Source organism: Erythrolamprus reginae, chromosome 2 (assembly GCF_031021105.1).
Source record: "Erythrolamprus reginae isolate rEryReg1 chromosome 2, rEryReg1.hap1, whole genome shotgun sequence".
NCBI lineage: Eukaryota > Metazoa > Chordata > Lepidosauria > Squamata > Dipsadidae > Erythrolamprus > Erythrolamprus reginae.
The window spans coordinates 45266514-45278594 of NC_091951.1; the positions used below are offsets into that span (position 1 = coordinate 45266514).

General features: G+C 45.9%; 1 protein-coding gene across 3 annotated transcripts in view; it reads left to right on the forward strand.

The window, feature by feature from the left end:
- The window catches only part of LAMB2 (laminin subunit beta 2), a 116722-nt gene that overhangs the window by 55909 nt on the left and 48732 nt on the right, over positions 1 to 12081 (forward strand). For all 3 annotated transcript variants that reach the window (XR_011557922.1, XM_070738059.1, XM_070738060.1), the window contains 5 exons: positions 209 to 336; positions 4645 to 4765; positions 4889 to 5081; positions 9749 to 9892; positions 11827 to 12058. Coding sequence is in view for 2 of the 3 variants with exons in the window: in XM_070738059.1 (XP_070594160.1) it covers positions 209 to 336; positions 4645 to 4765; positions 4889 to 5081; positions 9749 to 9892; positions 11827 to 12058 (818 nt within the window). In the remaining variant the exon portion in view is untranslated. The remainder of the gene's footprint in view (positions 1 to 208; positions 337 to 4644; positions 4766 to 4888; positions 5082 to 9748; positions 9893 to 11826; positions 12059 to 12081) is intronic.

Here is a 12081-nt window from a genome sequence, read left to right on the forward strand (position 1 = left end):
ACCCTAAGGAGACCAACTCTGTGGGACCTCACCGGTCGCTGGGATTCGTGCGGCAGGAGGCGGTCCCGGAGATAGTCAGGTCCTATACCATGTAGGGCTTTATAGGTCATAACCAACACTTTGAATTGTGTCCAGAAACAGATTGGTAGCCAATGCAGTCCGCGGAGTGATGGCGAGATATGGGTCATTTATTCTTCTCTTGTTTCAGTTTCCAGGAAAATGGGAAAAAGTGAAGGTGTCTGTGGTGCGGCCTGGGCCTGTCCCCAGTGGTAGCCCATGTGGAAACATCATCCCTGCTGATGACTTGATATCTACATCTCTGTTACCCACATCCCGGTATGTTTCGGTGAAAAACTAGAAAATAGAGATACTGTTGCACACGTACCTGTGTCAGAGAATGCACCGATAGCGCCGAAGACAAGCAGCCCTCCACTGCTCTAGAGCAGATCTGCGCAAGGGGCGACCTGAGGGCCGCATTCGGCCCGCCCGCTGTTTGTGACCGGCCCACCCGCTATCTGTGACCAGTCCGCAGAGGTCGGGGTCCGCTCCAGTGGGAGGATGAAAGAGCTCACCACGTCTGCCGGGACTCCTCCGGTTCCTGCTTTCCTGATGACTCATGAAGAGAGCAGGAACCGGAGGAGTCCCCCCAGACGCGATGAGCTCTTTCATCCTCCCACTGGAGCGGACCCCGACCTTCTACCGAGAGTGGCCGAGCACAGAAACCACGCAAACACACCATCGCAGTGACTGTGGGGCACGGTGTTTCCATAAAGCAAACAATTAGGGGTCTGTAGAGTGGGTCTGGGTGTTTAGGTCAGGCCAGGCTCTGGGTCTTTACAGTATTGGGTAGAACTGAGTTAATTATATTAGTCTGGCCCTCTAAAACCATCCCAACTTCTCATGCGGCCCCATGGCAAAATGAATTGCCCACCCCTGCTGTAGAGGGTAACGTGGAACAGGGGGAACCTGTTCCCAATGTACGCGTGCACAGAGCTTCCAGAGAAACAATTGAGAAAGAAAAGGGCTACTTGGGAGATGATTGGCCCCTCCCACAGGCTATAAAAGTGGAGCAAGGAAGCAACTTCCTTGTATGCCGCCCCGAGTTCGCGGAGAGGGGCGGCATACAAATCTAAATAATAAATAAATAAATAAACTTGGTTCAATTCCAGTTTTAGCAGCTCAGTTCTGACTCCCTGTTTCTGTTTGGTCTTGCAAAGCTCCTTGCCAATTAGGTCTCAAGAGAAATAAAGGTTGGTGCTTATCAGCCTTTTGCCCCCAACAATCTGGGTCCTCATTTTACCCACCTCGGAAGGATGGAAGGCTGAGTTAAACTTGAGCCGATGGTGAGATTTGAACTGCTGAACTACAGCTAGCAGTTAGCTGAAGTAAACTTGCAGTGCTGCACTCTAACCACTGCGCCACCCCAACTCTTGATCTAAGACTGTCTGGGCTTGCTTTAATTATAAAAATAATTTGCAGGGAGGGGGTGTTTTTATTCTGTGTCAATCTACATTGATTCAGTAAATAAGTAATCCTAAGTCTACGAAGAGGGGCGGCATACAAATCTAATAAATAAATAAATAATAAATAAGTAAATCAGGAGACTTGGATGTGTAATATTTTTTAAAACTCAGTGTCAAATCAAGGATGAGGATGGTTTGCATGATTAACAGATTCTTAGTCTTCAAAACAGCGTTGTTTTCTTTAAAAGATGGCACCAACACTAAAGAACTGTGCCAGGGCAGACTGAGTAACTCCTGTGTGTTTGCATGACTTTTCTTTGCCATAATTTATTCTGCTCCTGTAGCTGACGTTTTTAAAAGCATAAGAAACAAATATAAACAGCATAATAAACCATCTTCACTAAGGTGACAGAAATCTCTTGAGGGTGGGGGAAACGATTGGGGGTTAAGTTGGCAGCAAGTAACAATGTCTTAGTCAATTTTTCCTGGAAACCTCACTGTATTCTTATGTTTGAAAGTCTTAATGACACTCTCTGTAGCCAAGATAACTAGTACGTTTAAAATATTCATAATAATATTTTTGTCTATGTAGCAAAATAATAAGCAAGTGAGATTCACAGAAGCCTAAGCTATCCGATGATCAGAGGTAGCACCGATTTGTTTTGCTTCTCCTCCCATTCATAGCAGGAGGCAGAGATAATAATTAATAATAATTTAGAAACATAGAAACATAGAAGACGGACGGCAGAAAAAGACCTCATGGTCCATCTAGTCTGCCCTTATACTATTTCCTGTTTTTTATCTTACAATGGATATATGTTTATCCCAGGCATGTTTAAATTCAGTGACTGTGGATTTACCAACCACGTCTGCTGGGAGTTTGTTCCAAGGATCTACTACTCTTTCCGTGAAATAATATTTTCTCACGTTGCTTTTGATCTTTCCCCCAACTAACTTCAGATTGTGTCCCCTTGTTCTTGTGTTCACTTTCCTATTAAAAACACTTCCCTCCTGGACCTTATTTAACCCTTTAACATATTTAAATGTTTCGATCATGTCCCCCCTTTTCCTTCTGTCCTCCAGACCAGTGATTTTCAACCTTTTTTGAGCCGCGGCACATTTTTTACATTTACAAAACTATGGGGCACATTGAGTGGGGAGGGGGGGCGGCTAAAAAAAGTTTGGACAAAAAAATTTATCTCTCTCTTTTCCTCCCTTTCGCTCTATTTCTCTCTCCTTCCCTCTTTCTCTCCCTTCCTCTTTTTTCTCTCTCTCCATCCCTTTCTTTCTCTTCCTTCCTTCCTCTTTTTTGCTCTCTCTCTCTCCCTCCCTACCTCCCTCTGTCTTTCTCTCTTCCACCTTCCTTCCCTCCCTCCCTCTCTTTCTCTCTCTCTCTCTTTCTCTCTCTTTCTCTCTCTTGCTTGCTTTCTCTCTCTTGTTCTCTTTCTCTCTCTCTCTTACTTTCTTTCTCTCTCTCTCTCGTTCTCTTTCTTTTTCTCTCCCTTTCTTTCTTTCTCTCTCTCTCTTGCTTTCTTTCTCTCTCTCTTGTTTTCTTTCTCTCTCTCTTGTTTTCTTTCTCTTGCTTGCTTGCTTTCTCTCTCTTGCTTTCTTTCTCTTTCTCTCTCTTTCTTTCTCTCTCGTGCTTTCTTTCTCTCTTGCTTTCTTTCTCTTTCTCTCTCTTTCTTTCTCTCTCTCTTGCTTTCTTTCTCTCTTTCTTGTTTTTTTCTCTCTCTCTGAGCTTTGCGGCACACCTGACCATGTCTCACACTGGTTGAAAAACACTGCTCCAGACTATACAGGTTGAGTGCATTAAGTCTTTCCTGATACGTTTTATGCTTAAGACCTTCCACCATTCTTGTAGCCCGTCTTTGGACCCGTTCAATTTTGTCAATATCTTTTTGTAGGTGAGGTCTCCAGAACTGAACACAGTATTCCAAATGTGGCCTCACCAGCTCTCTATATAGCGGGATCATAATCTCCCTCTTCCTGCTTGTTATACCTCTAGCTATGCAGCCAAGCATCCTACTTGCTTTTCCTACTGCCCGACCACACTGCTCACCCATTTTGAGACTGTCAGAAATTTAATAATTTATTAGATTTGTATGCCGCCCCTCTCCGAAGATTCCTGGGTGATGTCGTTCAATTATCGTTCAATTATCTCCATGGCATGGGATGAGATAAAGGCAACTTCTGCACATTTGATGAAGGTAGTCCTTGCTTAATGGTGGTAATTGGGCCCAAAATTACCATTGCGAAGAGACAGATTTGTAAAGAGCCACATCGCGTCACTGCACTGCTTAACAACCACAGTTGTGGCAGTCCCCAATTGCCATCTTTAAACAAATCACCAGGAGCATTATCCTTACACCTAGTTCATGAGCATGTGACAACAGAGGCACTGCAAAAGCTGGAAATTTGAGGATCGGTCATGAGTATCACTTTCAAGCAGTTGTTACAGTAGTGGTCATTAACCGAGGACCATCAGAAAGACATGAGGTAGGTGCTAGAGCAAGGGTCTCCAAACGTGGCAACTTGAAGACTTGTGGAGTCCTAACTCCTAGAATTCTGGGAGTTGAAGTCCACAAGTCTTCAAGTTGCCAAGTTGGAGACCGCTATGCTAAAGACCTCTATGAAGTGAATTGCCAGAAAGAAGAGGGAGTCAACCTATTCTCCAAAGCATCTGAGGGTAGAACAAGAAGCAACGGGTGGAAACTAAACAAAAAGAGAAGTAATTTAGAACTAAGGAGAAATTTCCTGACAGTTGGAACAATTGATCAGTGGAACAGCTTGCCTCCAGAAGTTGTGAATGCACCAACACTGGAAGTTTTTAAGAAGATGTTGGATAACCTTTTGTCTGAAGTAGTGTAGTTTCCTGCCAAAACAGGGGGTTGGACTAGAAGACTTCCAAGGTCCCTTCCAACTTTGTTGTTTTTGTTGTTGTTGTTGTTGTTGTTGTTGTTGTTGTTGTTGTTGTTATTAATAACAACAATACAACACAGCAAACGAGATCATTATGCTGGATTTCGTATTTCATCACCTATCGGGTGGTTCCCAAGCACCTAGGACTGCGTGATGTAGTGGTGAATTATGTATGCCGATCCCAGTAAAGCGGATTTTTGCATTTGTTGTTGTTGTTATTGTTATTGTTATTATTATCATTATCATCATTATTATTCAACAGGTATGTTGTGCTGCCACAGCCAGTCTGCCTAGAACAAAGGAAAAGGTACACCATAAAGGTAGAGTTCACCCGTTCTGGAGGCCGTGAGCATTTGCAAGGCGCTGCTCTACTCTTCGACTCCGTAAGTACTGAGATTGCTACCTCTCCACCTAGCAGAGAGAACTATGGCTGGGGGAACCAGTTGTAAATACCCAACCATATCCTCTTTTCTCCCTCTCTCCTCCTCCTCTCTCTTCCTTGGAAGTTGGTACTGGTGCCACGTTACTCCTCCTTGGAGATGTTCATTGCAGGAGATGCCGCCTCCATTGCTCGCAAAGAGACCTTTGAGCGCTACCGCTGTGCCCAGCAGGCTCGCCCTGTGATTAAGGGACCCACCCCGGAAGCTTGTGCCAACTTGCTCACCAGCATGTCCGCCATCATTCACCAGGGGGCGCTCCGTGAGTGTTAAAATGCCTGGATACAACTGTAACCCAAGGAGGCTTTCCCATTCACTCAGAGGAAGATGGGGAGGGTCCAAAGTGAAGCCCTGATGGGATGGGAGAGATGGTTCTTGGAGACTCTAGGCCCGTGATGGCAAATCCATGGCATGTGTGCCAGTGTTGGCCCGCAGAGCCCTCTCTCTGGGCATGCACTCCATCACCAGCTGCTCTTCCAAGTTCCAGGGTCAGCTGGTCTTGAAGACATGCGCATGACAGAACCCGGAAGGGAGCAGCCTGGTCGGTGCGCATGCTTGCAGCAGAACCTGAAAGAACAGCAGGGCCACTCCTTACTTTACTTTACTTTACTTTACTTTACTTTACTTTACTTTACTTTACTTTACTTTACTTTACTTTACTTTACTTTACTTTACTTTACTTTACTTTACTTTACTTTACTTTACTTTACTTTACTTTTACTTTACTTTACTTTTACTTTACTTTACTTTACTTTACTTTTACTTTACTTTTACTTTACTTTTACTTTACTTTACTTTAACTTTACTTTATTTTACTTTACTTTACTTTACTTTACTTTTTACTTTTTACTTTACTTTACTTTGCTTTACTTTTTACTTTACTTTACTTTTTACTTTACTTTACTTTACTTTACTTTACTTTACTTTACTTTACTTTACTTATTTAGTCCAATACACAATGAGAGTTTTAGTGGGTATATATCTATATACACATAGTAAAATACATGATGAAGGTTATAGAGGAGATACTCATAGTAAAATATATCTAAGAAATAATAGAAAAGAAGATATAGTAATAGAATATATCAATGAAAGAATAGAAGAAGAGATATAGGAATAGAGGAAAGGTATAGGAGATATAGGAGAGCAATAGGACAGGGGACGGAAGGCACTCTAGTGCACTGGTACTCGCCCCTTACTGACGTCTTAGAAATCTGGATAGGTCAACTGTAGATAATCTAAGGGTAAAGTGTTGGGGGTTTGGGGATGACACTATGGAGTCCGGTAATGAGTTCCACGCTTCGACAACTCGGTTACTGAAGTCATATTTTTTACAGTCAAGTTTAGAGCGGTTAATATTAAGTTTGAATCTGTTGCGTGCTCTTGTGTTGTTGTGGTTGAAGCTGAAGTAGTCGCCGACAGGCAGGACGTTGCAGCATATGATCTTGTGGGCAATACTTAGATCTTGTTTAAGGCGTCTTAGTTCTAAGCTTTCTTATACTGGTCAGCTGCTCTTTTCCGGGTTCTGGCACTCCGGCCTATGCACTGCAGTTTCAGCACTCACTGCCAAATAGGTTAGTCGTCACTGCTCTAGGCCATCCCTATGTGTGTGTTAGCGGAGTTTGAATATGTCCTGGTGATCACTTTTATCTAAGGCAGTGGTTCTCAACCTTTCTGATACAGTTCCTCATGTGGTAGTGACCCCCAAAAATAAGTCTAGCACCAATTCTCCCAACAGAGCTTTAAGCTGGTTGGCAGGAAGTTCAGAGGGACCACCCCCACTGTAAATACCTGATTGGTCGGATTGTAAAAATATGTTCCAAGGCGCCAGAATAGAAGCTTTAGTTCCTAACACCATGGGAAATTTTTGTCTTTCCCCCTGGATTTAGGTGACCCCTGTGAAACGGTTGTTCGACCCCCAAAGGGGTCCCGACCCCCAGATTGAGAACCACTGATCTAAGGTTTCCGTGAGGTGGCTTTTAACTTTGTTCCCAGCCTATACTCCAGATAGTTTTCAGTTGTCCATAATTCCAGGGTTAAGAGTTTTCCTTTTAGCAGTGAACAGGCTGCAGTAGCTTTGCTGTGGCTGCAATCCCCCCAAAAAAACAGCTGACCAGTGGTGGAGGGATGGCTGTGTGGTGAAACAAGGGAGAGTAATCTGCATCTCAGCTATCTATTATTTATTAGATTTGTATGCCGCCCCTCTCCATAGACTTGGGGCGGCTCACAACAATAACAAAGACAATGTAAGAACAAATCTAATAATTAAAAAAACACTAAAACCCCCATTATTAAAAGCAAACATACACACAAACATACCATGTATAAACTGTATAGGCCCGGGGGAGATGTCTCAGTTCCCCTATGTCTGACGGCAGAGATGGGTCTTAAGAACTTTACCAAAGGCAAGGAGGGTGGGGGCAGTTCTGATCTCCGGGGGGAGCTGGTTCCAGAAGGTCGGGGCCACCACAGAGAAGGCTCTTCTCCTGGGTTCCGCCAAACGACATTGTTTAGTCGACGGGACCCGGAGAAGGCCAACTCTGTGGGACCTAACCAGTCGCTGGGATTCGTGCGGCAGAAGGCGGTCCCGGAGATATTCTGGTCCGATGCCATGAAGGGTTTTATAGGTCATAACCAACACTATCTACGCCCTGTGCCTGTCAGTTATTGTTCAGGCTGCCTCTAAAACACAGGTTTATGGCTTTTCCAGAAGAGCACTAAAGCCTGGGAGAATGCTTAAGAACTGTGTTCAAAATCAGCCTGAACCATATCCAACAGGAACTGTGAGGCTGCATTATGAGATAACATCTGGCTCATGCGGTCCCAACGCCCCGACAGCTGTTTCTGTGGGCAGCGACCCAAGGCAGAGATCAGCTCAGATCTGGCACGCAAAGAGTTCCTCCTCTTCCTCTCACCTCCTACCTCTCCCAGTCTGGCAGGTGGCCTTCTAGCTGGGAAAGGCAGGAATGGAAGGAGGTAGGAAAACAGGTAGATGCCAAATCCACCTCCAAGTTGATTGCCAATGACAGCGGTGCTGTGATTGAGACACGCTTTCCTTGACAATGCGGAGAAGGGCTTGGGGAAGGCCGGCTTTCCTGCACAAGAAATGAGGACACCATCAAGTCAGAATAGACACCCTTGGGACTGCTAATGGGATATATAAACTACGCCAGTTTAGCTTTCTGTTCATTCACAGCCAAGAGGCAAATGGTCCAAGTGAGTGATCTAAGTCACTTGGACCATTCGAGTGATCTAAGTCAGTGTTTTTCAACCAGTGTGCCGCGAGACATGGTCAGGTGTGCCGCGAAGCTCAGCAAGAGAGAGAAAAAGAGAGAGAGAAAGAAAGCAAGAGAGAAAGAGAGAGAGAAAGAAAGCAAGAGAGAAAGAAAGAGAGAGAGAGAGAAAGCAAGAGAGAGAGAGAAAGAAAGCAACAGAGAAAGAGAGAGAGAGAGAAAGCAAGAGAAAAAGAAAGCAAGAGACAGAGAGAAAGAAAGCAAGAGAGAGAGAGAGAGCAAGAGAGAGAGAGAGAGAAAGAAAGAGAGGCAGGAAAGGAGGGAGAGATAGAAAGAGAGCAAAAAAGAGAGGAAGGAAGGAAGAGAGAAAGAAAGAGGGATGGAGAGAGAGAGAGGAAGGAGGGAAGAGAGAGAAAGAGGGAGAGAAATAGGGTGAAAGGGAGGAAGAGAGAGAGAGAGAGAGAGAGAACTTTTTTGTCCAAACTTTTTTTAGCCCCCCCACTCCCCTCCGCTCAATGTGCCCCATGATTTTGTATATGTAAAAAACGTGCCGCAGCTCAAAAAAGGTTGAAAATCACTGATCTAAGTCACAATTCAAAGTGTTGGTTATGACCTATAAAGCCCTTCATGGCATCGGACCAGAATATCTCCAGGACCGCCTTCTGCCGCATGAATCCCAGCGACTGGTTAGGTCCCACAGAGCTGGCCTTCTCCGAATCCCCTCGACTTAAACAATGTCGTTTGGCGGGACCCAGGGGAAGAGCCTTCTCTGTGGCGGCCCCAATCCTCTGGAACCAGCTCCCCCCGGAGATTAAAACTGCCCCCACTCTCCTTGCTTTTCGCAAACTCCTTAAAACCCATCTTTGCCGTCAGGCATGGGGGAACTGAGACATCTCCCCCGGGCCTATACAGTTTATGCATGGTATGGTTGTGTGTATGTTTGCTTTTAATAATGGGGTTTTTAGTGTTTTTTTAAATTATTAGATTTGTTGTACATTGTTTTGTTGTTGCTGTGAGCCGCCCCGAGTCTACGGAGAAGGGCGGCATACAAATCTAATAGATAGATAGATAGATAGATAGATAGATAGATAGATAGATAGATAGATAGATAGATAGATAGATAGATTAATTAATTAATCACTTGGACCATTCGAGTGATCTAAGTCACTTGGACCATTGTATGCCGCTCCAAGTCCTCGGAGAGGGGTGGCGTACAAATCTAATTAAATAATAAATAAATAAATAAATAAATAAATAAATAAATAAATAAATAAATAAATAAATAAATAAATAAATATAATAATAATAACAACAACAACAACTGAGTTCTAGGAGCAGAGTCCTGGCTTTCCCTGGGTAGCCTGCAAGCACATACAGGACTGACCCTGGCAAACACCTTTAGATTTTCCCCCATGACGTAATGGGGAGGGGATACATAGTCACATGGGTCTCAGGCAGCAGTGGGTGGCTCCCAGTTCGGTGAACCGGTAGCAGCGGTGGTGGGAGGCTCCGCCCCACCTGCCCAGGAGGCTCCACCCACCTGCCCAGAACGCTCCGCTCACCCAGTAGCAATGGGTTTTAGAACCTACTCCTGGTCTCAGGTCCATTTCTGTGCCAGTGGGAAGGAGAAACAAAGCTTATCGTTAAAGAGCATCAAGTCCTTTTCTCTGCTGATTGTTCTCCCCTCTGTCTCCAGCCTGCCAGTGCGATCTCCAGGGATCCCTGAGTCTCGAGTGCAACCCGGATGGTGGACAGTGCCAGTGCAAGCCTCACGTCATGGGCCGGCGCTGTGAACGCTGCACTCCTGGAACCTTTGGCTTTGGGCCCGGCGGATGCAAGTGTGAGTGAAACTCAGATTCCTTTCTCCTTATAAAGCACAGACCAGACCAGCTCATGGGCTGTTGAAGACAGGACCGAAATATTGATCTAAGCTGGTTGCTTTTGCAGACTGAGCATTACTGGAAGTACCGTCGGAGGAAATGATTTAGGTGGGGCTTGTTGGGGTGAAGAAGCAGCTTGCAAGGGCAGGATGAATTTTACCCTCCTATATCAACAGCAATAGCATTTAGACTTATATACCGCTTCACGGTGCTTTGCAGCTCTCTCTAAGCAGTTTACAGAGAGTAAACATATTGCTCCCAGCAATCTGGGTCCTCATTTTACCGACCTTGAAAGGATGGAAGGCTGAGTCAATCTTGAGCCTACTGAGATTCGATCTGCCAAACTGCTGGCAGCCGGTGATCAGCAGAATTTAGCTTGCAGTGCTCTATCAGAGTTTGTTGCGGATAATTAATTTCCAGAAGCACACACAGATGACTGATTCAGCTGGTTTCATTAACTTCGATATAAACATAGTACAGTGGTACCTCATGATACGAACCCCTCGTCTTACGAACAACCCGAGATATGAACCCGGGGTTCAGAAAATTTTAGCCTCTTCTTACGAACTTTTTTCTTCTTACGAACCCGCCGCCACCACCGCGAAGAAGCCCCGCCGCCCGGCTGTCGCTTTTTGAAACAGCCGGGGGGCTTCCCAGCGTCCTCCTGAACCCGAACGCCAAACCCGAACTTCCGGGTTCGGCGTTCGGGAGGCCGCCAAGAAGCCCCCTGGCTGTTTTAAAAGGTGACAGCCGGGCGGCGGGGCTTCCCAGCGGCCTCCCGAATGCCAAACCCAGAAGTTCGGCAAAAGTTCGAGTTTGGGAGGACGCTGGGAAGCCCCACCGCCCGGCTGTCACCTTTTAAAACAGCCGGGGGGGCTTCCCAGCGGCCTCCCGAATCCGAACGCCAAACCCGAACTTCCGGGTTCGGCATTCGGGAGGCCGCCGAGAAGCCCACCGGCTGTTTTAAAAGGTGACAGCCGGGCGGCGGGGCTTCCCAGCAGCCTCCCGAACGCCGAACCCGGAAGTTCAGCAAAAGTGTTCTTATTTGGTCTCTTCTACACAATATGTTCTTATTTGGTCTCTTCTACACATAATTCTGCACTTGCGTGGGTCCAAAACATCATCATCTGAATCAAAGGAAGATAAGGGAGAGTGACTGCCTGGGCTGTGTGCCAAGCCCTCTGCCAAGTCACTCCCACCTTCTTCTTCGTCCGAGGAAACTAAACTCTGAACTGACTCTGTCGGCAATAACACAGGCCTGTGACATGTTGAATTTTCCCCTGCATCCACCTCCCCATTCCCTGGGGCAGAAGCTGGGCCAGAGCCAACCACAACAATATAATATAGGTACAGTGATACCTCGTCTTACAAACGCCTCATCATACAAACTTTTCGAGATACAAACCCGGGATTTAAGATTTTTTTGCCTCTTCTTACAAACTATTTTCACCTTACAAACCCACCGCCGCCACTAGGATGCCCCGCCTCCAGACTTCCGTTGCCAGCGAAGCGCTCGTTTTTGCGATGCTGGGATTCCTTTGCTGGGATTCCCCTGCAGCATCGCAAAAACACAGAGGTCCGGAGGTGGGGTTTCTCATGGAGGGGAGCCTCAGGGGAATCCCAGCAGCGCAAAAACGAGCACTTCGGCTGGCAAAAGGGGTGAATTTTGGGCTTCCACGCATTAATCGCTTTTCCATTGATTCCTATGTGAAACGTTGTTTCGTCTTACAAACTTTTCACCTTAAGAACCTCGTCCTGAAACCAATTAAGTTTGTAAGACAAGGTATCACTGTATATCATAAGGGCTGTGTGTCAAAGGGAATGCTATGTCAAAATTTCAAAGAAATCGGTGAAGTACTTTTCGAGATTAGCCAATTTCTCTTTCCCCTTCCAGCATGTCAATGCAGCAGCCAGGGGTCCGTGAGCAGTTTTTGTGACTACTTCAGTGGACAGTGTCCTTGCCGGGCAGGTGTTTTTGGGCTTCGCTGCGACCAATGCCAGGCCGGTCACTGGGGCTTCCCAAACTGCCGTCCGTGCCAGTGTAATGGACGATCAGAAGAATGTGAACAACGGACAGGCATCTGTTTTCATTGCCGGGGCCACACCGAAGGAGATCGGTGTGAGAGGTAAGGCAGGATAGGTTGGGTGT